Source organism: Elephas maximus, chromosome 17 (genome assembly GCF_024166365.1).
Source record: "Elephas maximus indicus isolate mEleMax1 chromosome 17, mEleMax1 primary haplotype, whole genome shotgun sequence".
NCBI lineage: Eukaryota > Metazoa > Chordata > Mammalia > Proboscidea > Elephantidae > Elephas > Elephas maximus.
In genome coordinates, this window is record NC_064835.1 from 10,528,282 (window position 1) to 10,555,349 (window position 27,068).

The 27,068-nt window shown below is 46.2% G+C and overlaps 1 protein-coding gene across 5 annotated transcripts in view; it reads left to right on the forward strand.

Annotated features, from left to right (window-relative positions):
- The window catches only part of TMPRSS4 (transmembrane serine protease 4), a 64,039-nt gene that overhangs the window by 21,750 nt on the left and 15,221 nt on the right, over nt 1-27,068 (forward strand). For 2 of the 5 annotated variants that reach the window (XM_049856728.1, XM_049856727.1), the window contains exons 3-13: nt 4,043-4,156; nt 6,933-7,085; nt 8,364-8,493; nt 11,217-11,318; nt 12,289-12,329; nt 14,600-14,759; nt 15,820-15,986; nt 16,830-16,928; nt 17,150-17,292; nt 19,475-19,624; nt 22,073-22,213. In XM_049856728.1, the coding sequence (XP_049712685.1) occupies nt 4,043-4,156; nt 6,933-7,085; nt 8,364-8,493; nt 11,217-11,318; nt 12,289-12,329; nt 14,600-14,759; nt 15,820-15,986; nt 16,830-16,928; nt 17,150-17,292; nt 19,475-19,624; nt 22,073-22,171 (1,358 nt within the window). In that variant the 3' untranslated portion in view covers nt 22,172-22,213. Of the gene's footprint in view, nt 1-4,042; nt 4,157-6,932; nt 7,086-8,363; nt 8,494-11,140; nt 11,319-12,288; nt 12,330-14,599; nt 14,760-15,819; nt 15,987-16,829; nt 16,929-17,149; nt 17,293-19,290; nt 19,625-20,062; nt 20,613-22,072; nt 22,214-27,068 lie in introns of those variants that run through there. The other 3 variants (XM_049856730.1, XM_049856729.1, XM_049856731.1) reach the window with 3 other exon arrangements.

The window sequence follows — 27,068 nt, forward strand, 5'->3', positions numbered from 1 at the left end:
CCTACTACAAGCCAGGCACTGTTGTAGGCACAGTGAACAAAACAGACAAGAATTCCTATCTTCATGGAGTCTTCAATTTAGGGAGGTGTCTTGGTCACCTAGTGCTGCTGTAATAGAAATACCACACACAAGTTGGTGGTTTTAATGAAGAGAAATTTATTCTCTCACAGTCTAGTAAGTTACAAGTCCAAATTCAGGGTGTCAGCTCCGGGGGAAGGCTTTCTGTCTTTGTCAGCTCTGGAGGAAGGTCCTTGTCCTCACTCTTCCCCGGGTCGAGGAGCTTCTCAGGCACAGGGATCCCGGGTCCAAAGTACGGGCTCTGCTCCTGGTGCTTTCTTGGTGGTATGAGGTCCCAACTCTCTGCTTGCTTCCTTTTCCTTTTATCTCTTGAAAGATAAAAGGTGATGCAGGACACACCCCAGGGAAACTCCCTTTACATTGGATCAGGGAAGTGACCTGAGTAAGTATGGTGTTACAATCCCACCCTAATGTTCTTAACATAAATTACAATCACAAAATGGAGGACAACCACAGAATACTGGAAATCATGGCCTAACCAAGTTGATACACACAAATTGGGGGGACATAATTCAATCCTTGACAGGAGGGTTGCGAGGGGGCAGAAAATATACAAAGTATGTAAAATATAGAGTGTGTTAGAGGTAATAAATTCTTTTAAAAAAATAAAGCAGGGAAGGAGGATGGGAAATATTGGAAGGTTGCATTGTAAATAGGGAGATCAAGGAAGGCCTCACTCAGAGGGTGACGTTTGAAGAAGGACTTGGAGGAGGTGAGGGAGTAAGCCATGTGGAGGCAGGGGGAGGAGAACAGGCCTACTGCTTTCTAGGGTTTCTCAGGGCTGCCTAGAGCAGGGGAGTAAGGAGGGGAGTGGGAGATAAGCTCAGAGAGGTAACAGGTGGGAAAACCACTGAGTCCTTGAAGGCTACTGTAAGGACTTAGGCTCTGACTCTCGGTGGGGTGGGGCCTTAGAGAGTTCTTAGCTTCATTTCAATAGAATCACTCTGACATCTTTGATGAGACCCTAGACATCAGGAAGACAGCTAGATGGCTTGAACCAGGTGGCATGAAGTGGTCGTATTCTCCATAATCCTGCTGACCATCACAGCATCCCAGGATTTTGAGAAGGGGTGGGGGGGAGGGGAGGGGTGGAGCACACAACCAGTGTCGTGCTGGTAAATGTTTAACAACCAGCTCTGGGGGAAGGGAAGTAGAGAAGTCCTAAATTGTGGTGTTTGCTGCTTTGCGTGGTGTGAATACTCCCATGATGCCCAATTTAAAGCTACAAATGTGAACATGGAGCTGGGAAAAGATATGAACAATCTGTAGTGGCTCCGGCTCACCACGGACAACCCAAGCTAAGTCAACCTCCCCCCACCATGAGATGGATGGGCCACCCACTTTGGGGTAAGGAGGTTAACCTAAGTTAGAGACAGCAGGCTGTGCTGCTTCTATCCATCTCAGGCAAGGAGAAGAAAGGATGAGGAGAGAGACGGAAGGTGTATCAAGTTTGACCTGCCTCTTGTAGCCAAAGTAGGTTAAAAATAGCCATAGGATTCTATCTGCAGTTTAGCTTAGTGGAGTTACAGGAATTGTAACTTGGAGTCATTGTCCAAAAGAAAGGAGTCCCTGGGTGGTGTGAACGGTGAAGTGTTAAGCTACTAACCTACAGGTTAGCAATTCAAATCCACCCAGGGGTGCCTGGGAAGAAAGGCCTGGGGATCTACTTCTGAAAGATCAGCCATTGAAAAGTCTATGGAGCACACCTCTATTCTGACACACATGAGGTCGCCATGAGTCGAAATTGACCCAATTGCAACTGGGTTTTTTGGGTTTTTTTTTTTTTTTTAATGTGTTTCTTTGTCCAACAGAAAACAGATGCTGCAAACCTCTATCTCAATCTTTGGGGTTTCTCGGGGCTGCCATAATTGCTACCCAGTTTTCCCTGGAGGGAGAGTCCCCACGGCACCCTTCCAGCTATTTTGCCTGCCAGAAAAAAAAAAAAAAAAAATTTTTTTTTTTTTTTTAAGAGGGGACTTAAAAGAACCCATCTCTTACATTTGCTGAGAATTTAACTTTTCAAAGCCCTTCCCATTGAACATCTCCTTGGCTAACCATGCCAAGTGGACAAGGTAGCAGTTACTACCTCTATTTTAGGTAACGATAGGCTCCTACCTGGCCTCCCTAACTCTAGTCTCTTTTGCTCCAATCCATATCCTTCCTGATGAAAGATTCATCTTCATTTGATTATGTCTCTCCACTGCTCAAATCTTCCAATGGCTCCTCTTTGCCTTCAGGATAAAATCCAGACTCCTTTGCATGGCATTGGAGACTCTCCACAGCTGACTTTGCCCAGTCCTGCCCCAACCACATGCTTTACCACCTTAGACTCCAGGCACAGCAGGCAGCTTACAATTCTCTACCTCCATGCCTTGGCCCAACCTGGCCCAGCTTCTTCCCTCCCCTTCTCTACCCACAGAGGCACATTTAAATGCCACCTCCTCGGGTGCTTTCATCGGTCTACCTGTGATGATGCCTCTGTTATAACACAATCATCACGATGAGACTGGCATCTGGGTTCCTATTTGCCTCTTCCTCCAAAGTGTAATCTCCTTTAAGACAAGGGCCATGCTAGGGACTCACTATTGAATTAAATTGTAGATAAAAGTCATTAGAACGCATTCACCCACACGTATTTATTAAGCCTCTGGGTGGTGAAAATGACTAACGCGTTTGGTGACTGACTGAGAGGTTGGAGGTTCTAGTCAACCCAGAGGCATTTTGGAAGAAAGGCCTGGTGACCTACTTCCGAAAAACCAGCCACCGAGAAACCTGTGGAGCACAGCTTGGCTCTGACGCCCACAGGACTGCCCGGAGTCAGAGCTGACCCAACAGCAGCTGGTTTGGTTTTCAGGACAAACACGTGCTGCGCTGGAGGTCCCTGCCCTCCTTGAGCTTATAGTTTAACCAAAAGGTAAGTCAGCAAAGAGGATAAATTATTTCAGCGGCTGGGTATGTGACAAAGTACGTGTCTGAGGGGCTCAGAGCCCTCCCAGGGCAGGCACAGGTCAGGGTGAACGGGGGCGAAGCACCCCAGAACAGGCTAAGCCATGAGAAGGGGAAGGCGGCATGGGCTGGAGGCTCATCTGAGGGGTGCTCTAGTCGGACTCGAAAGATGAATAAGCCTGGGCAGGTGAATGGAGGCAGGGTAATCTTGTGCTGATGAAGCTAAGCCTCGGCTGTATGAGTAACCCCCCATCACTGACCAAAATGGTCCCCAAAGCATTCCTGGGGCTCAACACCTGTCGGAGCTAGCTAGTGCTGCTGTGAGAGAAATACCACAAGGGGATGGCTTTAATAAACAAAAGTTTATTCTCTCACAGTCTAGGAGGCTAGCAGTCCAAATTCAGGGTGCCGGCTCCAGGAAAGTCTTTCTCTCTGTGTCAGTTCTGGGAAAGGGTCCTTGTTGTCAGTCTTCCCCTGGTCTAGGAGCAGGGGCATGTGCTCACCTCCTGGTTCTTCATTCTTGGTGGTAAAAACCAAAAACCAAACCCGTTGCCGTCCAGTCAATTCTGATTCATAGCAACCCTACAGGTAGGAGGTTCCTATTGCTCTGCTCTCTTCTCTCTCCTTTTATCTCTTGTAAGATAAAAGGTGATGCAGGCCACACTCCAGGGAAACTCCCCTTACATTGGATCAGGGCTGTGACCTGAGTAAGGGTGTTGCCTCCCACCCTAGCCCTCTTTAACATAACCTAATCTTGCCTCTTTAACCACAGGCAGAGGTTAGGATTCACAACAAAGAAAATTACATCAGGTCACAGAATGGGAGACAACCACACAATACTGGGAATCACGGCGTAGCCAAGTTGAGGGGACGCAATTCAATCCATGACAACATCTTAGGTGGTCAGAGGGTGGGAAGGGTGTGTGGGCTTTGGCAGAGGCAATCTTCCAATGCCAACCAGTGGGACCTCAGCTTGACGGCTGCTGGCTCTTCCCCTCTGCCTCACATCTCTTTGCAGATGTCACCCCCCTGCGTAAACCTCGCACCTCCCTGGAGACCTTCAAAAAGGTGGGGGTCCCCATCATTGCAGCAGTGCTGAGCCTGGTGGCCATCGTTGTCGTTGCTGTCCTCAGTAAGTGGCAAACCCACCTCACCTTTATTCCCTCAGCAAGTGGCAGCCCCCGCTTCACCCCCTAAGTAAGTGGCAGCCCTCACCTCACCCCTCAGTAAGTGGCAGCCCCCACCCTACCCTCGCCCCTCAGTAAGTGGCAGCCCCCACCCTACCCTCACCCCTCAGTAAGTGGCAGCCCCCACCCTACCCTCATCCCTCAGTAAGTGGCAGCCCCCACCACACTCAATAAGTGGTAGCACCCACCCTACCCTCACCCCAAAGTAAGTGGTAGCCCCCACCCCTCAGTAAGTGGCAGTCCTCACCCAACCCTCACCTCGGAGCCCACCTTACCCTCCACCCTCCCACCTCCACAGAGTCATAGGCAGGTGATCTGCATAACACTTTGCAGAAAAAAAACATGTACCCACATGTTTCCACCTCCTGCTTTGAGGAGAGCTTTCTAAGAGTGAAGTGGGAGGTGAGCCCAGCCCCCATCTGTCCCGGATGCTCTTCCTTCCAGTGAGAGCGAGAAGGAGGCTGCACACATTACAAACCCACGCAGGCAGTTTGCATGGCAGCCATATCCCCTGTCTCCTCCTCCGGCAGATTGAGAGCCGAGTGGATCAGAGCTGGCCTGAAGGGCGGGGGCATTTCTGCTTGTGAAGAGGGGATAAGGAGAAGAGGGCAGGCGAGACTGGACTAGAAATCAAGACACCTGGGACAGGGGTCTTGGCACTGCCACTTGCTGCTGTGTGACCTCGAATAAGTCACGCAACCTCTCTTAATTAGCTTCAGTCTCATCCGTAAAATGTCCTGCCTCCCTCAGAAGAATATCATGAGAACCATGAGATAATATGTGTAAAGTGGCTCGAGAAAAACCAGGCTCTGTAAATGTGGGTGTCACCGTGCGGCATACAGTGACGTGGCCAAGGACATGAAATGGCTAGCCTTGCAGGAGACTGCACTTGTAACCCAGGCAGCATTGCCACCACCAGCGGTCACAGCCTCACCAGGGGACACTCAGAGGTCCTCTGGTCCAACCCCTCATTCTACACTTGAGAACAGAGGCCCAGAAAGGAAGAGGCGTGGCAATCGGGGACAAAGCTACGGCAGGAACCAGGTCCCCCTATGGAGACTGTCCACATCCACCTCTGTCTAGTGGCAGTGGTCGTGCAGATCCATAACATAAACACCACCCAAGTCCCTGAGATCTCTGGAGGGGTGTGAGACGTGGATAACCCTCAGTCATTTCTTCTTGACCTTGGGCTGCCTGACGAGGTTGGTGATCGTTGTGTAGATTTTTCATTCTAGGCCGATTTTATTCAGGCTAATATTAAAATAAGCTTGTCTTCTCTGAGCATATGCCCTGCCATGATGGAGAGAGAAGAGGGCCAAGTTTATTTGGAGAAGGTCAGGACAGGCACCAGGTCATAATTTAATTTAGAGTTGCACTCTCCCTGTCCCAGCAGGCCCTGTAGATTTCCATGCCCTGGGCCCCCTCTACAATCAGAGGAGATAGCGCACGCCTCTATTCTGAGTTAGGCTCCCCCAGCCTTTTGGCTTCTGGGCTCTTGACTTGTGACACTATGACCCGGCCTTGTCCCAGGAGGCTGGAATAATCCTGCCTTGCCCCAGCTCCTGATCAGGAGCCAAACTTTGGAGGTCTAGGAAATATCTGACCTGCTCCTTCTCCTTTGCTTCAACCAAACCAGGAGCATCAGGGCCAACAGATCACATCTTTAGCTCCTTCACGGAATATATGGAGAGGCAGCCAAGAGTTAGACCCTGATTCAAGCCCTTGCTCTGCCATTTAAGTTGCTGTGTGGCCTTGGGAAATGTGCCCTAACTCACTAAGCCTCAGTCTCTTCATTTGTAATAGAAGTAAATAACATACTTGCCTCCTGAGGTCGACACCAGAATTACATAAGGAAATACATGGAAAACTCTGAGCACAGCAGTAAGTGGTGGCCGCCATTGTACGCATTCCCACTGAATTCCAGCTGGCATGTTAGCCCAGGGGGAAGCTGAGTGAGGCAGAAGGAGCCTCCTCCCTGGTAGGGGTGTTTGGCTGTGAGTCCTTAACCAAGAAAAACTTTTGGAATATCTGTCCCCTGAGGGGTTAAAAAGATAAGGTGCATTCCCATCATCCCAAGATGGCGAAGGAAGGAGAGAATCTGAAGGCACCTGGCAAAATCTAAAGGCAACAGACAGAAAAACAAATAAAAACAAACAGAAGCCTCTTAATGACTCTTTCAACTCCAGATAAAAACACCAAACACTAGAACTGTGCTTGACAGTTGCAGGACACTTTCACAACTACCTGCTCACTAAATGTTCTCAGGGGCCTTGTGAAGCAGGTATCATCATCCCATTGAATGGATGAGGAAACTGAGACCTAGAAAAGGGAAGCAATCGTAGGTCTTAAGACACACAGTAGGGGGCAGAGCCAAGATGCAGAATCAGTCTTTGGACTTTAGGTTTTCTGTTACCAGAGGATACTATGCCAGCACTTGGGGATAAGAAGCTGGGGGTAGGGCCTACTTCTAAATTTCTCCCACACATACCTAGCTTGACTCCTTAGCCATCTTATAGGTATGGAGCTGGTGTTATTCTCTCCATTTTACAGATAAAGAAACCGAGGCTCAGGACCAAGTACACAGAGCTATTAAGTAGTAGAACTAGCTCTGGAGCCTAGATCTGCCCGTCTCCAAACCCAGCACTATTCTCAGGGAAGCCCAGCCTCCCCCTGCCCCAGCCGCCTAGTTGGCCCTCAGCCCTCCCTGCACTTGCCTTCCAGTCAAGGTGATCCTGGACAAACACTACTTCCTCTGCGGGCAGCCCCTTCACTTCATCTCCAGGAGGCAGGTGTGTGATGGCCAGGAGGACTGTGCCTCGGGGGAGGACGAGCAGGAGTGTGTCAAGAACTACCCCGATGGGCCCCTGGTGGGAGGTGAGTCCAGGGTCTGAGGGACAAAGGAGTTGAGCACAGCAGGAAGTCAGCTCAGGACCTCTTGATCCACTGGGTGGCACCTGCCACTTACTTACCAGTTTCCATACCTACTGTGAAGTTGGAGAGCGGGACCACATCTTGTTTACCTTTGGATTCTCCAGTACTTAACACATCAAAGACACTCAGTAAATATTTGGTGGACAAATGTAGAACAGAGGGGACAGGAAATTGTCATTAGCCTACCTCATTCCTGCTGCACGTGGGTGGCACTGATGACCTTGAGGGTTGGATTGGATGACCTTGGAGAGTTCCCTCCTTTCCAGGAAATCTGTTATTTCAAGGGGCTAGAAAAGAGGCTGTAAAGTCATTTAACCAGCTATTGGTCCTTCTATTAATTAAACAAGTACTTATTGTAGCCTGTTAGATTTTTTTTTTAGATATCAGTAATGGGCTAGGTCCTTCAAAAGAATATGAAATGTTTTGAACATAAAAACCCGTGTTCCTTCTTGGATTGGGCTAGGCCACCTTGAACCACCCAGTGCTTGGGCTCTGAAGGGAAAAGATAGCCCAGGAGATGGGTGATGGGGGCTTTCAAGAAGCAAGGCCGAGTAACATCTTGTGTATTTGCTTCTTTTGTATCAGAAGTCAAACGCCTATGTGTACCTGCCATCCTACTGCCAATGATACTTATCATTCAGCCTTCCCCCTCTGACTTTATATGGAGAAGGACCTAGAGCCCCTTGTTGAGAAGTTTTCCCAAGCGGGCAAATTGTGGTAGATCATGAATGGAGTGACCATATAACTTATTACCATAATTGACACCTGTAAGAGCAAAAGGGGGTCACCGTTAGTAATTGTGCCAGGGCAACAAGTCAAAATGGAGATTGTCCAGGACACTTGGTCACCCTAGCTCCATCAGGACCCCCTGGTTGGTGCAAACGGTTAACACATTCTCTGTTAACCAAAGGGATTGGAGCTTCAAGTTCACCCTAAGAAGAAAGGTCTGGCCATCTACTTCAAAAAAACCAGCCATTGAAAACCCTATGGAGCACAGTTCTACTCTGACACGCATGCGGTTGCCATGCATCAGAATCGACTCAATGGCTCAATCAGGCAGAGCCAAATGGAGGAACTTCCCTGGATATTGAAAGTGTTGGTGCCCTACGATGCTCCCCAGTTCTGGGTGGGAGGAGGCTGGGCTGGTCTCATGATGAGTTCTCAGGGTGACTGGCCAGATGAGCCCTGCCCTCCAGCTGACCTAGCTTCCTCCCCTCCCAGTCCGCCTCTCCAAGGACCGATCCACCCTGCAGGTGCTGGACCCCACCACAGGAGCCTGGACCTCCGCATGTTTCGACAACTTCACGGAGACTCTGGCCAAGACAGCCTGTGGACAGATAGGCTATGACAGGTACCCAACCCATGCCTCCGGAAGCAACACCGTGCCCCGCCCCCTCCTATCTTTCTCTCTCTCTCCTTTCCTCTTCCTCTCTTTCCTCCTTTCCTCCCTCCTTGCCTCTTCCTTTCCTAAAAATACGGGCATTAGAGTCCAACAGGCCTGCTTTTGGCTACCAGCACTTGTGCTACAAGTAACATGAAGTAAATCTCCCAAGCCTCAGTTTCCTCAAGAGTTAATGAAGAAAGCAACGCCAACCACATAGGATGATTATGAGGTGTCAGTGATAGAATGTATGCCCCCCCCCACGCACACACACACTCACATATGCACACACACACACAGTTCTAGCTCCTTCGCAGTCCTCTCCTTTCTTTTTTTCTCAGCCCTCATCCTTCTTCCTGGCTTTGCAAGATGCTGTCCCTGGCTCAGAATTCAAAAGCCTTATTTACTTACTCAAAGTTCCATTGGTTCAAATTTAGTTTAAGCAAACCCGATTTCACTGGAGCCCCATAAGCAATCCGGGCTCTCTCAGCAAATTTCAAAAGCAGCTCTAAATCTGGAGTAGATGTACAGTGTATAATTATAATAAGGGTAATTAGCATATATATTTATATTCATTTGCTCTTGGCAGAAAACCAATAAGGTAGTTGTTATTATGTCTATTTTATAGATAGGCTCAGAGAGGGTAAGTAACTTGTTGGGTCGTAGCTGGGAGGTAGAGGAGTAGAATTGGTGTCCAAAACCAAAAAACCAAACTCACTGCCATTGAACTGATTCCAAGTCATAGCAACCCTATAGCCCAAGGCCCCCTAATTCCTGGGCGTAGGATTTCTAGCAGCATCTCTGTTTCTAGCCTGGGAAATTCCCTCTTCTCATGGGGCTTTCTTAATCTATAAAGAGAGGGAGAGAGGGGAGGTGAGACAGCTGATTACTCAGAAAGCCTAAATGGAGAAGGAAAAGAACCTATGTGTGTTTAGCTGCACAGTGGAGTAACCTCTCCCGGGCAGGGCCCAAATGTCTTCAGGATTCTAAGAAACTGGGCCCAGAGAAATGATGAATACTAGGCATACATCACCAATCAATCACAGCACTCTCTCCCATGGATCTCTAAAGCAGCCTCAAGGTCCTGTCCCATAAAAGCTCCAGGCAGCCAATACTAACTGCTCGGACCTACTTGCCATCTCTGCTCTCTGGTCATCAGGCTTCTGCTGCTCTCTACCCACCATGGGGTACAACTTCTGAGGCCCTCTGGAGAGGACACCCCACCACCTATATTTTCAAGGAGAGCCGAGAAGGCATACCCCACACCTACTATTCTTCTCCCCTTCTCCTCGCTACAGCAGCCCCTCCTCCACTGCAGTCCAGCCAACTGCAGCATCAGCTCTGCCAGCACAGCAGGCTGAGTCTGATTATGAAACCAGGGTGTCTCTGGGGGTTCTTAAGGTGATAGCTCCTGGAATTGCTGTCCTTCCTGAGCTCACTAAGATACCAAGTCACCTGGCTCTTGGGATGTTCAAAATCAAAGTTCATTGGTATCATTCATTAGAATGTAATTGGTCAACTGTGGTTAACTTTCCCGGGAATGCCCATTTCCACCATTGTCCCTCTTTCTATTGGGTCCCAGATTTTTCTACTTTCCTTCCTCCACCTGGATTAGAGGCCTTTCTTGTCCAAGGACCACAAAACCATAAATGGCTTAATGTGGAAGGGATTCTAGGGATCATCCGGTCCACCCATCATTTTTCAGAAGCAAAAACTAAAGTTTGAAGAGACCCAGAGAAGAAATATGACCTGCACAAGGTCACACATCAAACTAGTGTCAGAGCCAGGACAAAAACCTAGGTCTTGAGGGCTCTTGATACAAAACCCAGCACTGCCAGACTCTGGCCCTCTTAGGTCCACTGCGTGGGTCCCCCCAGGTAGTGCTAGCCTTCCTTTCTGGGAATGTGAAAATATGCCAGTGAGCCAGTGCCACAGATTAACTGCAGCCCTGAGTGCAGAGCTTGTACTAGCATGACTGGGTGGGGAAGGAAGGGAGAGATTTGGAAGAGGCAAATTCAGTAAAGGAACAATGAGGGAGATAGGATTAATCAGGGAAGGTTTCCTGGAGGAGGGAAGATTTAAACCTAAGGTTTGAAAGAACGCAAACATGGTTTAGTAGAGAGAAAGAGAGAGGCTGGATCAAGTGAGAGAAATGTTTTTCTGGCTTCATTTGAAGACTCGTTCAGTCCTGACCTGTCTCCTAAGGGGCTAAGAAAAGTATCCCCACTACCAAATTCAGACCAAATGCCTTGTTTGGAGAACAGTTCCCTCCAGGGTGAGGGAGAAGATAACCTGAGTCCCTTTGCCTTCTTGTGCCCCCCACTGTGAACAATAACAGACTACTGGGGCAAAGTTTGGGTGCCATTTGAAATAGGGACGGAGCTGGGAGGTAGGAACAGGGATCCCTAAGATTTCTCCAGAGCTCTGGGTTCTGGACTAGGCTTCCCTGCCCAAGAAAAGAAGATTGTGCCAGCTTTGTCCCTACGGCTGAGTCCTGGGATGTCAAAATAATGTCCCTTATCATACAACAAATCAGAGGTCACCCTCACTGACCAAGACCACCCTCACTTCCCTGCCATTCCCCACCAAATATTCTCTGCCACCCACTTTCTCCTAGGAGTAGAGGCTACTCCCCACTGTCTTGTAATCTCCTGCCCGAGTTCACAACTCTCTCCTCCTCCCAACATGAGCAGCAAACCCACCTTCAGAGCTGTGGAGATTGGCCCAGACCAGGATCTAGATGTTTCTGAAATCACGGAAAACAGCCAGGAGCTTCATGTGCAGAACTCAAGTGGGTAAGTGAGAGGGCACACGCCTTCTGGCCTACAAAAGACTAAGGCTTGGGGCTGCTGTTAGGGCTGCAGCCCAGCTCGCCCCTGGGCAGACTGGCAGCAAGGGGAAAGTAAGCCAGACAACAGGAAGAACTCCTTGCCAGGCAGGTGGTTAAATACCAAGAGCTATAGAATCACATTTCTGAGCGGTCCTGTAATGAACAGCTGTCCCACGAGGCTGAACCAAGTGTGCTGTCCTACCCGAAGGCAGGGAGATGGGTATTCAGACCTTTCCATCAGTCTAAATAGTAAAACCTAATGTTTTCTCCTACTGACTTAAGATTCCTAATAAAGCCAACAGACAAGGTTGCAAAAGCCACTTTGTCCTTCCCTGCCACTTACCCAGGCCAGAGTAAGGCCTCACCACAGTCCCAGCTCTCCAAGGAATGAGACTCCAAGGCCTTTGTCAATGACTGTTCATAGCCACGCCACCCTGCTTAGAGCATAGCGTCTAAAGGAAATCTGTCACACTGCAGCAGAGTAGCTCAGAGAGGAGCTGGCTTCTTAGCATTCAGGGCTGCTTATTCATCAAAGAGTAAATCTTGAAAAGGACAGAGACTGTAACAGAATGATTGTTTGCCCGAAATTCCATTGAAGTCCCATTTTTCTTCCTTTTGGAATACCCGCAGTGCAGCAGACTCTGTTCCAGGCTCTGCTCTCTTCCCTCTTAGGCCGCCAGGAGCCCGGGTGGGGCTCGGACACAGGCAAGGCCCAGAACAGAGTAGGTACTCAACTGTGGGGGAGTTGACTACCATCAAATTGAATTGCATTGAACTGAGTGTTAATGCCTTTCTATACAGCCCCTACTACACAGGTTCCAGGTTTCCCAGGTGGTTGGGAGGGGACTTCAATGCAATAGTGCCAGAAGGCCCAAGTCCCTGCCTCTCAGTCAGGGGAGAAGCAGAAACCAAAGGGCCCCTGTGTCTCTCTTCAGACCCTGTCTCTCGGGCTCCCTGGTTTCCCTGCACTGTCTTGGTGAGTATGCCCCCATCTCAGAGGATTTGGGCACTAGGCAGGCAATGAGCAGGGAGAAAGGCCTTCACCCTCGTTCTTAAATCTCTCAGACTCCAAGTGTCACTCTGTTTTGGCCCACCCTCACTGCTTTGGATCTCAGGCTTGTAGGTAGCTGATCCTTCAGGTGGTTGATGCAAAGAACTCCTTCCTACCATTGGCCCACAACCTGATCAGAGACCTGGAAGAAGGTCTGGTACCCAGGTCATCTGGGAGAATGAGTAGGAACACTGGAAAGGGCAGGACTGGCCCCCGCCCTCCTCAAACCTCGTCAGGGCTGACATAGACCTCCTTTGTCACAATCAGCTCAGTTACCCAAGGTCAGATCATCCACATTCAATTTATCAAAAATTCATTGAAGAATTAGAATGTGTCGAACACTGCCAGATACTGGGTGGAAGTAGAAAATGCCAGACAGGTAAAAGAACTGGCCACTGTCCTCAAGGAGCTTATGACTGAGCAGATAGCAATGGAAGGCAACATGTGGGAAGTGCCAAGCTGAGTAGTTATCACAGTTGGCATGCTACAGAGAGCACTGGACAGGGTCAGAGATCTGAGTATCAAGCCCCACTGACTCCCAGTGTGACCTTGAGCAGTTCACCTAGCTTTTCTGAGGTTCATTTTCCAAAGAAGCCCATTAGTCCACTGACCAATGAGGACCTCGGGAGACTCTTCTAGCTCTAACAGAGGCTATCAGAAGAGAAAACCAGCACTGTGGCCCAGATTCCTCCTATCAGCCTTGTGCGAGAAGTAGAGCTGAGTGGGTCCAGGAAGGATGGACAAGATTGGGAATGACTAAGAGGAGAGAAAAACCATCAGTACTGCCTTTGTAGCTTAGCAGCATGTGTGCTTCCCTGCTGGATGTTAAGATTCTTATCCATCATCATGACCCGCACAAGTACCTAATGAGTAGGGTCTGATACATGGTAGCAAATCAATGAATGAATGAGTGATCACATCAGCTGAACTTCACTGAGCAACACCAAGGGCACAAAGAGATATAAGTCACAAACCCACCCTTAGGGAGCCTTCAGTCTCACTGAGAAGACAGGGCCTAAGCATGGCAACAATAAAAGGCTGGCCAACACCCAGGGCAGGCTATGGACATTCCAAGAGAGGAATGGTTGGATGGCCTGGAGGTAGTGCCTGGGCAAGCATTGAAGAATGAATCTGTAGGTTCCAGGAGGGAAGGGACCATGTCTGTCTTTCTAGCTTGTTCACCACTCTATTCCTAGCATCTAGCACTGCCCTTGAGACCAATAGGCACTCCATGCAAATCTGTTGAATTGATTAATGATTTAGATAAACAGGAGAGGAGACAGCATTTCAGGAAGGGGCTGTGAGTACCTTCTTGAGCAAAAACAGAATAACTTTTTTGGGAGCTACAAGCAGATCAATTTGGCTGGACAGAGACTTTCTAAAAGGACAGCAAGAAGCTGCCAGGAGGAGAAGCTTAAACTCAACCCTACAAGCAAGGGGGAATACAAAGGGGCTTTTTTTTTTTTTTTAGTGAGCTAGTTGGGGACATGTAGAAAGCAGTGTTTGAAATTAGATGGTGTTTGAAAACGCCCCTACGTAGTACAGTACCAGGCTCACAGGACAGGGGCGGTGGCTTTCCTCCTTAGAACATCCGCTGTAGTGGTGGCTACTGGAAAGTGACAGAAAATGGGGGTGGGGAGGTAGGGTTGAAGGTTTTCACAAGCGTTCAAGGGTGGGGTGGGTAACCAGGGACAGGAGGAAGACAAAATGTCAGATTGGGAAGCTCATTCAGCAGGAAGAAGGGACTTTGAGAAACGTGATGATAAGGGATGGAAAGATCCAGTTTCAGAGGCTTTCTCCCCACTTCTGGGTCTCAAGGAGCTTGTGGGCGTCTGTTTACTGTTACTCAGAGGAAGCAGCTGGGGATGCTCTACCTAGGCAGATTTTTGTAATTTTGCATCACTGTTTGGTTTGAAGGTCATGAATTCCCAGCACAATAGACACACCCGTGTTCACAAGCTGAACTCCTAAACACATCCAAAGCCAGAAAGAGGAAGGGGAGATTTGAGGAGAGACTGTGGTCTTGGACAGTCAGTACTTCCCATGAATAATTCCAAACTGGCCTGAACCTCCCCCACACTCCTGTGACAGTCACCCGGGCCTTGCTCAGGGTAGACTTTGGGCTCTAAGGGGAGGCAGCCCAATCCCCCAAGAGTCTGACTTTCTTCTTTCTCCCTCCTTCCTACTGAGCCCAGCCTGTGGGGACAGCCTGAAGGCCCCTCGGGTAGTGGGCGGGGAGAAGGCGTCTGTGGATTCTTGGCCTTGGCAGGTCAGTGTCCAATATGATAGACAACACATCTGTGGAGGGAGCATCCTGGACCCTCACTGGATCCTTACAGCTGCCCACTGCTTCAGGTAAGGCACAAAGCTGAAGGCGACCTTGAAGGATCAAGACCACAAAGGGGTAAGAGTGGCTGGGCCCCTGTCTCCTGACTTGGCCTCACTCCCTGTCGCTCTCCCCCTGGAGGCCATATGCTAGAGTTTGGTCACCCAAATAAGGCACTGGACAGAATGTCCTTTGTTAGGCATTGTGGATCTGATTAGAGAGTGCTGGTCACTAAGCTTGATTTCTGCTCGGTGGGAAACCATCAGATACCCAGTGTACTCACCCCCTCCCCACTGTCCCCCACCACACATACACAAGCTATTCTCATCTCCCCGGAGTCTCCAGTCCTTTTTGTCAGGCTTCTAGGAAGTGGTTCCAGGGTCTAGAGTCACTGCCACTCCCTTCTTATGTCCAGAAACTTTTAAAAAATTATAGATTCCCTTACACGCCAGCCAAGAGAGGAATGCCTATATTTCTGGGAAAAGATCACTCCCAAGCCCAATTCACTTCCATTCATTCATTCATTTGCTCCACATACACTGAGTACCTACTAGACACCAAGCACCATATTATGTGTCCAAGCGCATTAGGCCCAATCCTGCTTTTGAGGAGCTCACAGTCTAGGCCACTGGTTCTTAATCTTTTTTGATAGTCTGACAAAAGCTATGAATTCTGTCCTGGAAAGACACTTTTGCACACAAAGGAGTGTCTGCTGTAGGGAGAAAGACAGGCACGATACGTAACTGACCACAATACAAGTACCACTTGAGTAATATAGACCATAAAAAAGGGTAGAGGAGAGAATACCAGGGCCTCTACAGCTTGAGCATTAGGAAAAGCCCCTTCCCCAGCTCACCAGTTAAAAGTTTCCTGGGGTGGGTTTCATGGGGGAAGAAAAATCAAATCCCCTTTTAGAACTTGACTTGTGGTAGGCACTCCTTAGACTACCCTTACCCCACAATCTCCTGCCCCCATCATCATGTTGCCTCCTAAGGCAAGGACACCCAGCATTGGAATCCGTAGGACCATGGGGACCCAGCCTTTGGCATGCTTGACTCAGGCCTGAACTCAGCTATCCTCTGGTCCCAGGAAGCACCTTGATGTGTCCAACTGGAAGGTGAGGGTCGGCTCAGACAAACTGGGCAACATCCCATCCTTGCCTGTGGCCAAAATCTTCATCCCTGAGCCCAACACCATGTACCCCAAAGAGAAGGACATTGCCCTCGTGAAGCTGCAGTTCCCACTCACATTCTCAGGTGAGAGGTGGTACCTGAGAACTGAGCCCCAAGGGTGACACGAGCCCTTTAGGGTCAGGTTCTAGTTCCACTCTGCCACTAGCTTACCAAGTGGCCTTGGACACACCCCTTCTCCTTCTCAAGGGCTCAGCTTGCCCATTTGTTCTCATTTACTATATTAGCCTTATGTCATCCAATGCTACGAGCCCTCTCAGAGCTGTCAGCTAGCACCCCACCCCGCCCCCCACCAAAGCTTCTTTGTGGGCCTGTCGTCTCCATTTGGAGCACCTCTAGTCAGAGTCATGTAGATTCATCCAATCTTGGAGTTACAAGAGTCCTAAAAGATCATCTAGTCCATCCCCTACCCCAAACAGTGCCCAAGAGCCTACACAATATTCCTTGCCAAGGGGTCATTGTGCCCCTGTTTGTTCTCCCCAGGGGTAAAGAGCTCATTATTTCTAAGGAAGACCATAGAATCTTTGAACAGCTCTGTTAGATGACATACTTAAATATTGAGTAGTATTTAGATCAGTATTCCAACTGTGGACACTGGTCCCTTGGGGAAAAGATGGTTCCATTGTCAAATAAGTTTGGGAAACACTTTCATACTGTAACTCTCTCCTTGGAGAGTCATGGGGCACATTAGTATAGTAAAGATATGAGAAGTGTTTTAAAAGTATCTGTTTTATTATGCTTAACCCACATTTTAAAACTTATTTGACTGCAGAACCCTTTTTCATCCCCCTTCCATTAACATCCTATGAGACTAGTGTTATGGAGACTCTGATGTGGACTTTTTCAGAGTGCTTAGCTACCAGATTCTCCCAACCCCTGGGTCTCCCTCTTCCTCTCTGCTCCTGGCAGGCACAGTCAGGCCCATCTGCCTGCCCTTCTCTGATGAGGAGCTCACTCCAGCCACCCCACTCTGGGTTGTCGGATGGGGCTTTACAGAGCAGAATGGAGGTAAGCCTTGCACTTAGAACCACAGGGCAGGAGATGCCTTTGGACCAGGGAACAGCTCCTGGGGGTGCTGGGAAGGAGGACCATCCTTCCAAAAAACCCACCCTGGAAGTCCAAGCACCAGGGTGCCAAGCAAAAAACAAAGTACTTTGACAACCAGAGAAATAACCTGGGCTGGGGGTAGAAGGCAGGAATGGGATGTGAATATATTCTCAACCTCCCAGGGAAGATGTCTGATGTACTGCTGCAGGCGTCCATTCAGGTCATTGACAGCACACGGTGCAACGCAGAGGATGCATACCAGGGGGAAGTTACTGAAAAGATGCTGTGTGCAGGCATCCTGGAGGGCGGCGTGGACACCTGCCAGGTGGGCTTCCAAGGGTCGTAGGGGAATTCTAAGGGATGTAGGTCCTAGAGAGACAAGAAAACCTTGAAGCTGAATATCCCACATGAAGTCTTGCATATAGTGAGCACTCAATGTGTAATAAAGAGAAGGAATAGTCAGCTAAGGATATAAGGATGGATGGGTGGGTGAATGGACGGATGGACGGATGGACGGATGGACGGATGGACGGATGGATGGATGGATGGATGGATGGGTGGATGGGTGGATGGATAGGTGGATGGTACAGAAAAGCAGAAGGATTTTTAATATATATTTTATATACAAAGATGACGTTACTCACTTTACCCACCCTACTTCCCATCATGTATAGGAATATGAGCCCCTTGAGGGAAGGAATTCCAAGTCTATTTTCTCTGTCCCCAAGTTGCTGAACTACACTAGAGAAAATCCATCTCATGCTGGCCAAGCTCTGATGCAATGTCCCTCACCCCATCCCCACTGGCCATCAGAACTGCTTGTTGTTGTTGGTATGTGCCATTTAGTAGGTTCCAACTCATATAGACCCTATAGGACAGAGTAGAACTGCTCCATAAGGTTTCCAACTGGAAACGGTCCCATAAGGTTTCCAAATGGATTCAAACAACTGACTTTTTTGTTAGCAGCCAAGCTCTTAACCACTGCACACCAGGGCTCCAGGACTGCTTAGCAATTCCTTTATACATCCTCATAACCCACCCCTAGGATCTTCTGAGCATTCTCCATTCGTCTTAAACCCCTAACCCTACTTCTGCCTCCATTCTCATTCCTTCATTCAAGAGGTAGCTTCATTATCTAGTGCTGCTATAACAGAAATACCAGAAGTGGATGGCTTTAACTAAGAGAAATTTCCTCAAAGTAAAGTACGCTAAAAGTCCAAATTCAGGGCGTCAGCTCCAGGGGAAGGCATTCTCTCTCTCTGACAGCTCTGGAGGAAGGCCCTTCTCATCAGGCCTCCCTTGGACTAGGAGCTTCTCCAAGCAGGAACCCCAGGTCCAAAAGATGCACCCTGCTCCTGGCACTGCTTTCTAGGTGGTATGAGGCCCCCCTGTCTCTCTGCTCGCTTCTCTCTTTTATATCCCAAGAGAAACTGGCTCAAGACACAATCCAATCCCATAGATTAAGTTCTGCCTCATTCCCCCTCATTAACATCATAGGGGCAGGATTTACAACATTTAAGAAAATCACAACAGATGAGAAAATGGTGGACAATCACACAATACTGGGAGTCATGGCCCAACCAAATTGATACACACATTTTTAAGGAACACAATTCAATCTGTGACAAGAAGCATCTGTTAGCTCTGGAAGGCCAGGTACATGCTGGGTTTTGGGGAAAGTGGTAGAAGGCAGAAGTGATGTATAAACAGGCAATTGGTCGTGGCGTTATTGGGTCCTGAGAGAGGAAGCCCCAGATGCTATAGGATTTGGTAGAAAGGACACCCAAATAAGTGCACTTTTCACTATCTGACATGTTCTTGTCTGTTTAATCATTTGTTTATTGTCCTTCTCTCCCTATTTGATTCTAAACTTCCTAAGGACAGGGATCCTTGGATTTTACATTAACTGAATCCCAATTGCCTAGAATAGTGCCCGGCACAAAATAGCCACTCAACAAGTGGTCAGATAAGCTTGGGAAATACTAGGTTAAACAAAGATAACCAGACTTCTTCGCTGCAGGACCCCCTTAACTAAAAAAAAAAATCAAACCCATTACCGTTGATTCCAACACATAGCAACCCTATAGGACAAAGTAGAACTGCCCCCACGGGGTTTCCAAGGCTGTAAATCTTTACAGAAGCAGGCTGCCACATCTTTCTCGCACAGAGCAGCCGGTAGGTTTGAACCACTGAGCTTTTGGTTAGCAGCCAAGCTCTTAACCACTCTGCCACTAGGGCTTCTTAGGACTCCCTTAAAGCCTTCAATTTTCTAGCATATACTGTGAATCTCCAAGAGAAGGCTAACAACATTCCCACAACTTAGTTCACCACAGACTGGACCAAAGGGAAGGGCATTCCAGTCTACAGGAACAGCATGAGCAAAGGGGATGAGAGTGGAACAACAGAGAACACTGCTCCTAGGAAATGTCCAGAACACATGGGCAAGGGGACGAGAAGCCCAGCCCCTACCTGCTCTCCGCAGCAGTCCCTGTTCTGGCCTCTCACAGGGTGACAGTGGTGGGCCCCTGATGTACCAGTCTGACCAGTGGCAAGTGGTGGGCATCGTGAGCTGGGGCCATGGCTGTGGGGGCCCAAGCACTCCAGGAGTGTACACCAAGGTCACGGCCTATCTCAACTGGATCTACAATGTCCGGAAGGTGAGCACGTTTGTCCTACCACTTGTCCCCTCCTTCCCTCCCTCTACCCTAAGGTATCAAACCATCCTTATGGTTCGATTTAAATGACTCTGAAACAACCCTATGCACCCAAATAATTTTCCCTCCCAAAAAGCGACAACCCAAGATTCCACCGTTAAGGCTGAAATTCCTTAGGTAGGAGAATCCTGTCAACTGCAAATACCTTAAAGTATGGAACTCACTGAGCTGACAGAGAGTGAGTCTATCAGATTCTTTGTGGAGAGCAGGTTCTGCTAAGGAGGAAGATGGAAAGGCTTAAGAGACTTCCAAGCCCCTAGAGAGTAAAGAGAGAGGCAAAAAGCTTCAGAAAAAGATTAATTTTGTCATGTCACCACATTTCCCAAGACCCTCCAGATTCAGATCATCTGACTTTCTCCTTGTCGGTCTCTTTTATTCCAGGCTGAGCTGTAATGTTGCTGCTTCTCTGCAGTGCTGGGAGCTCCTTCCTCCCTACCCTGCCCTACCCCGCCCACCTGGAGATTCCCCGCCCACCATCCTCCAGAAGTCAGACACAGGGCAAGAACCCCTTGGGCATACCTCGCTGCCCACAGCCCCAGCATTTCTCTGAGAAGCAAAATGCTTTCTCTTGAAGACACCCTCTTGCCCACAGGCACCAGGAGGAAGTCAGCAGCCGTAGCTCAGCCACACCTGGTCCTCCCAACATCCTAGGGGAAAGACACAGCCCACAGAACAAGCTAGCCTCCGGGCCAAGGTCTCAGAAGGCATGGCTAAGCTGAGAAGGAACTTTCCCACTAAGCTGAACAGAAGTAGGCTCTTTTGTGAGAACCCAGATCACTAGGCCTGGCGTGGAGGGAAAAGAAGGTCTGAGCCAGCTTCTCCTTCACCACCCATGCCCAAGCTCACCAGAGCGAGAAACCAATTATAATGTAAAAAAAATGTACTGTTCTGCTGTTGGCGGGACACTGTTATTTACTGTTGTTGTTATGTTACCTGTTATTAAACATGAAGTCTCTGCCATAAAATGGCTGGGCTACTTGGTAAGGCCTGCACTAGGACTATGAAACCATGGCCTTTATTGTTTGGCCTGGGTAGGAAAAGGTCCTGGGGAGGCAACCGCTCCTCGAACTGAAGGTGGGGGAAGAAGGGGTCATGGAGCTGATGAGTGGGGGCAACAGTGAGCTGCAAACTGGGGAAGTCAGAGTGAATGAGTCTCATTCCCACACAGGGCCTTCTCCCATCTCCCTCCTCCCCTCCCTCCCTGCCTGTGATTTCAGCCATGAACCAGAGATAACCTGTGATCTGGGAGGGAGATGATTTGGTCATTCTAGGGTGAGGTTAAGGAGCCCTGTTAAGGAGCCCTGGTGGTGCCGTGGTTAAAGCACTCGGCTGCTAACTGAAATATCAGTGGTTTGAACCCATCTGCTGCTCCACAGGAGAAAGATGTGGCAGTTTGCTTCTGTAAAGATTTATGGCCTTGGAAACCCTATGGGGCAGTTCTACTCTGTCCTACAGAGTAGCTAACCAAAAAACAGCAAAAAAAAAAAGAAACCTGCTGCCATTGAGTCAATTCCAACTCACAGCAGCCCTATAGGGTTGCTATGAGTCGGAACCATCTGGACAACAACAGGGTCTAGGCAGGGACAGATTACCCAATAAGCAAGGTATAAAAAAAAAAAAAAAAAATTTTTAGGGGCTTACTTACTAATCTGTAGTGTACAGGTGAAATTGTGCACTACAGATTAATAAGTAAGCACAATTAAGCCCTTTCATACCTTGCTTACTGTAAGCTGCTGCACACTGTGTTTACTGGTTAATCTGTCCCTGGGTCTAGAAAAATAAATAAATAAATTATGGCTCCCCAGTGGTTGGAAAGGAATATTGCACCTCTGAGTCCTAACTTCTTCCACCTAGAGAGCTCTTGGTGTGATTACTTTGTCATTCCAAAAAAAAGAAAGAAAATTTATCACTTGCCAGCTATGAGGCAAGCCCCAAGCTAGATTCTGGGGATATAAACATGAATATTTAGCTTCTGCACTCAAAATGGTCAGAGAGTTCAGCCCTGTAGACTTCTGCTGGTAGCCATATGAAGGCTCAGTATTTTGAGGACCCTCTCACTAGAGCTGCATCAGATCCTAGATAAAATATAATTATTAATGCCTTACTAGGCTCTTAAGAAATAACAGTCTCACAGGCATATATATATATATATATACACACAAAACCATCAGAACCATGAGCTGAAACTAACGTAGAGATCTGGGAGCAAAACGCTAGCTAAAATCTTGAGTTGCCCTAGGGACAAGGACCTATAATAAGGCCAAGATATACCTAGACCCAATGCAGGTGGGGGAACTGAACCTGGTACTCTCACATGAAGCACAGACAACTGAAGAAGGCAAATGTGGTCTCAGGTAGCAGATCTTCTGAAAGAAAATATCCCTTATTTAGATCCCTCAAGATTCCCAAAGATCCTCCAAATATGAGCTCACAGTAAAAGATCAGCAAAGGTGCCGGAAAAAAATCATGAGTGGGAATCATCAGAAATAACAAGTTTAGAACCCCAAGGACTTCAGTTGTTAGAATTATCAGGTAAGTATAATAATTACTAGTACTTATACAGTGTTTCTATGTGGCCAGAAACTAAGTACTTCATCATATATTGATTCATTTAATCCTCAGCAAGCCTATGATGTAGGTACTAATATTATCCTCATTTTATGTATAAGGAAACTAAGGCACAAAGAGGTTAAGTACTTTGCCTGAGGTTATAAATTAGTAAGTTATCATGAGTGGTCTGACTCCAGAGTTCATGCTGTAAACCACCACACTACAGGTCCCCCAATACATACAGAATACATGAAACTTTGTAAAGAAATTTTTTTCATAATCAAGCAAAAATTACTAGGTAGATTTTTAAAAGAACCAAATAGAACTCTTAGAAATAGAAATAGTAATTATTAAAATGAAAAACTGAATGGGTGGGGTAAACATCATTTATGATACAGATAAAGAGAGAATTAGTGTACTGGAAGATAGATTGAAGAAGTTACTCAGACTGCAGCAGAAAGAGATAGGAGATTGAAAATATGAAAAGCTACAAACCACAGAGTCTAGAATGATAAAGTCTAACATTTCCAGTTACAGTCCCAGAAGAAGAGAATAGAGAGAATGGGAGACAATATCCAAGAAGATGCTGTTGTTCGCTGCCATCGAGTTGGCCCCTGACTCGTGGTGGCCTGATGTGTCGCAGAGTAGAACTGCTCCATAGGATATTCTTGGCTGTAATCTTTATGAAAGCAGGTGGCTGAGCCTTTCTTCCACGGAGCTAGCTGCTGGGTGGGTTCAAATTGCCAGCCTTTCAGTTAGCAGCAAATTACAAACCATTTGCACCACCCAAAGAGATAACCCTTGAGAATGTTCCAGACTGATTAAAGGAATTAATCCACAGATATAGCATGTGCCACCATAGGGTATGTCCATACAACTAAGGTAGAAAAATTAAAAGAAATCCACATGTAACATAAAACATATTATAGTGAAAATGCAGAACACCAAAAATGAAAAGAAACTCAGCCAGAGGAAAAACACAGATCTCCCAGGAGACCACAAAACAACCACAATTAGACTGACAACAGAGATTTTCCACAGTAATAAAGGAGCTAGAAGACAGTGGAATTAATTGCATTTTCAGAGTACCGAGAGAGGGTAACAGTCAAATCAAGAAATATGAACCCTACGAAACTGTCTTTGAAGAATAAAGACATTTTCAGAGAAATAAAAAGGGAGAGTTTACCATCATCAGACATTTTCTAAAGGAAAATCTAAGCATATATTTGAGGAAGGAGGAAAATGATCCTAGGAGGAAGAGCTGAGATACAAGGAGGAACAGTGAGCAAAGCAATTGGTAAAAATGTAAGTAAATCTAAGCAAACTTTGTCTACATAAAATAACACCCACATTGTGGGTTAATTAAAAAAAGCTTAGCTAAAAATCATATCAATAGCATGTATGTCAGAAGGGCATAATTGGAGTTAAAGGGATAAGATCAAAGACTACAGCCTCCAGTATGGATTACACCTCAACATAATGAAAACAAAAATCCTCACAACTGGACCAATAAGCAACATCATGATAAATGAAGAAAGGATTGAAATTGTCAAGGATTTCATTTTACTTAGATCCACAATCAACACCCATGGAAGCAACAGTCAAGAAATAAAATGATATATTGCTTTGTGCAAATCTGCTGAAGTGTTGAAAAGCAAAGATGTCACTTCGAGGACTAAGGTGCACCTGACCCAAGCCTTGATATTTTCTATCACCTCATATGCATGTGAAAGCTGGACAATGAATAAGGAAGAACGAAGAAGAATTGATGCATTTGAATTATGGTGCTGTTGAAGAATATTGAATATACCATGGACTGCCAGAAAAATGAACAAGTTGTCTGGGAAGAAGTACAGCCAGAATAGTCTTTGGAAGCAAGAACAACAAGGATTCGTCTCACATACTTTGAACATGTTATCCCGAAGGACCAGTCCTCACAGAGGGACATCACTTTGGTAAGGTAGACGGTCATCGAATAAGAGCAAGACTGTCAATGAGATGGACTGACACAGTGGCTGCAACGATGCGCTCAAACATAGCAATGATTGTGTGGATGGCTCAGGACTAAGCAGTGTTTGTTCTGTTGTACATAGGGTTGCTATGAGTCAGAACTGACTCAACGGCACCTATACTATATAGTGAAAAAGATAATCAACCACCGAAAGAATGGTAATAAAAATTTAACTTCCAAAACTATAGAAAGAAAAAATAGTTTAAGGAAAAAAAAAAATCAAACAATCTCAAAAAAAGAAGAAGAAAAAAAAAAGAACAGGGGAGAAGTATAGAAAAAAATGAAACAAATAGAATGTGCAAAGTAGTATGCTATAAACGAAAATATCGATAAATATTAAATATTTATAAATATTAAATTCACCAATTAACATACAGAGATAATGAAATTGGATAAAAACACAAAATCAAGCTGTCATTTATAAGAGACAACCCCCATAAATTAATTCACAGAGCTATTAAAACTAAAAAAATAGAAAAAGATATAGAAGACAAGCACTTAGTCAAAATTTAGCTATGTGATTTTTTTTAAATAGGAGTTTAGGTCAAAAAGACAAAACTGACTTTAGGATAAAGGGAGTCATTACATAATGATAAACGTTCAACACCAGGAAGATATAATAAGTTAAACCTTGTAACCAAAGAGAAAAAAAACAAAACAAGAAAAGAACACAAACCCTTTGTCATCACTGAAGTTGGCTGTCACACCAAATCCTTAGTCTGAAATGGTATTTAAAGGGATAAAATAATAATAATACGCATTGCTCTGCTTTGCAGTAGGAATCTACTTCTGAGTCACAAGATGGCTCTAGGACCTTCTCTAAAGCTCTTCTTTATAGAAGAATGTAGCTAATAAACAGAGATGAATGGTAAAATTAGAAAGCCACTGTTTTGCAATTTCTAATGAAATAATTAATTCAGGCCAAGATCATCAATGGATGCTAAAATCATTAAGTGAAAGGTTAATGGAAAACTGGATATTTGCATAATGCCCAAATATCACCCCAGAGATTCCTTGCTAACCTCAAAAGGAACACCTAATTTCAAAATAGAGAGATCTGGCTGTCATCACCTTACCCACTGTTATGGATTGAATTGTGTCCTCCAAAACTCTGTATTGGATTCCTGGCCCTTATACCTGTGGATGCAATCCTGTTTGGAAATAGGGTTTTGTTATGTTAATTAGGTCATATCAGAGTAAGGTGGGTTCTAAATCTAATCTCAAAAAAAGCAGAGTAGACACAGAGACACACATAAAAAAAATTTTAAACAAAAAACCATTGCTGTCGAGTCAATTCCAACTCATAGCGACCATATAGGACAGAGTAGAACTGCCCCATAGAGTTTCCAAAAAGCACCTGGTGGATTCAAACTGCTGACCTTTTGGTATGCAGCAGTAGCACTTAACCAGTACTCCACCAGGGCTTCTGAGACCCACATGGGGGAAGAGAAAGACAGATGATAGAGAGAGATGCATCTACAAGCCCAGGAACATCAAGAATTGCCGGCAGCTACTAGAAGCTAGAAGCTGAAATAGATGAGAAAGGACTTCCCCTTAGAGCCACACCATGATTTCAGACTTCTAGCTCCTGAACTACGAGAAAATTTTTTTTTTTTCTGATCTTTAAAGCCACCGACTTCTGTTATTTATGTTCTGGAAGCACTAGGTAACTAAGACACCCACTAATACTAGGATAACTAGGTACTATGTGCCTCCTGGTATGAATATGAAGTACACCTTCATGTTTCACATCTATGAGGTCTTCTTACCAAAGATGTTTAACCTAAACCTTTAGATCTAACATCCAGTTTATAGGACACCATATAAGTATTACCTGAACAAGTTAAATGGCCCTACTTTGAAGCTAATAGAGAAACCCAGAAGATGGGACATTCTACACATAAGTGAGCCAATCGCTCTAACAGTCAATGTCACAGAAGACTCTAAAGAGGCATAACAACCAAATGCAAAGCATGGACCTTGATTGGGTCCTGAACTGAACAAATTAGCAGTAAAAGACATGGCGGGGGGAGGGTTGCTGTTGTTTTATGGGTATTTGATGATAATACAGAATTACTATTAACTTTATTATGTGTGATAATGATATTGTAGTTAAGTAAGAAAAATATCCTAAATTTTTAGAGATTTATACTGAAGTGTTTCAGGTGAAATGACACAGAGATGAAATTTACTTCAAATAACTTCAGGAAAAAAAATGGAAAATATCAACAAGTACTAAACGTAGGTGATAGGCATTTACTTCTCTGTTTTTCTGTGCATTTGAAATGTTTCTTAATAAATAACTTTTTATATTAGATTATATACAAAATACAGCCTCAAAAATTAATAGAACTACAAGGAGAAATTGATAAATCCACCATTATAGTGGAAGACTTTAGCACACTTCTTTCAATGATCGCTAGGTCAAGCAGGTAAAATATTAGCATGGTATAAAAGATTGAGCAACACAATCAAATGCTTGAATATGATTAACAGGCATATGTAGAACCCTGCACTCAACACTTAAAAAATAAGCATCTTTCTCAAACAATCTTGTAAAAACTGACTACATATTAGCTCATAGCCCTGGAGGCTCAACAGTTAAGTGCTCGGCTGCTAACAGAAAGGTTGTTGATTCAAACCTACACAAAGGTTCCTCAAGAGAAAGATCTGGCCATCAGCTTTCGTACAAATTACAGCCAAGAAAACTCTGTTCTGTTTTGTCATACGCGGTCACTGTGAGGCGAAATTGATTCGACAGCCCCTAAAAATAGCAACGTTAGTCCATAGAGTAAGTCTCCACAAACCTCAAAAGTAGTGTGGGTA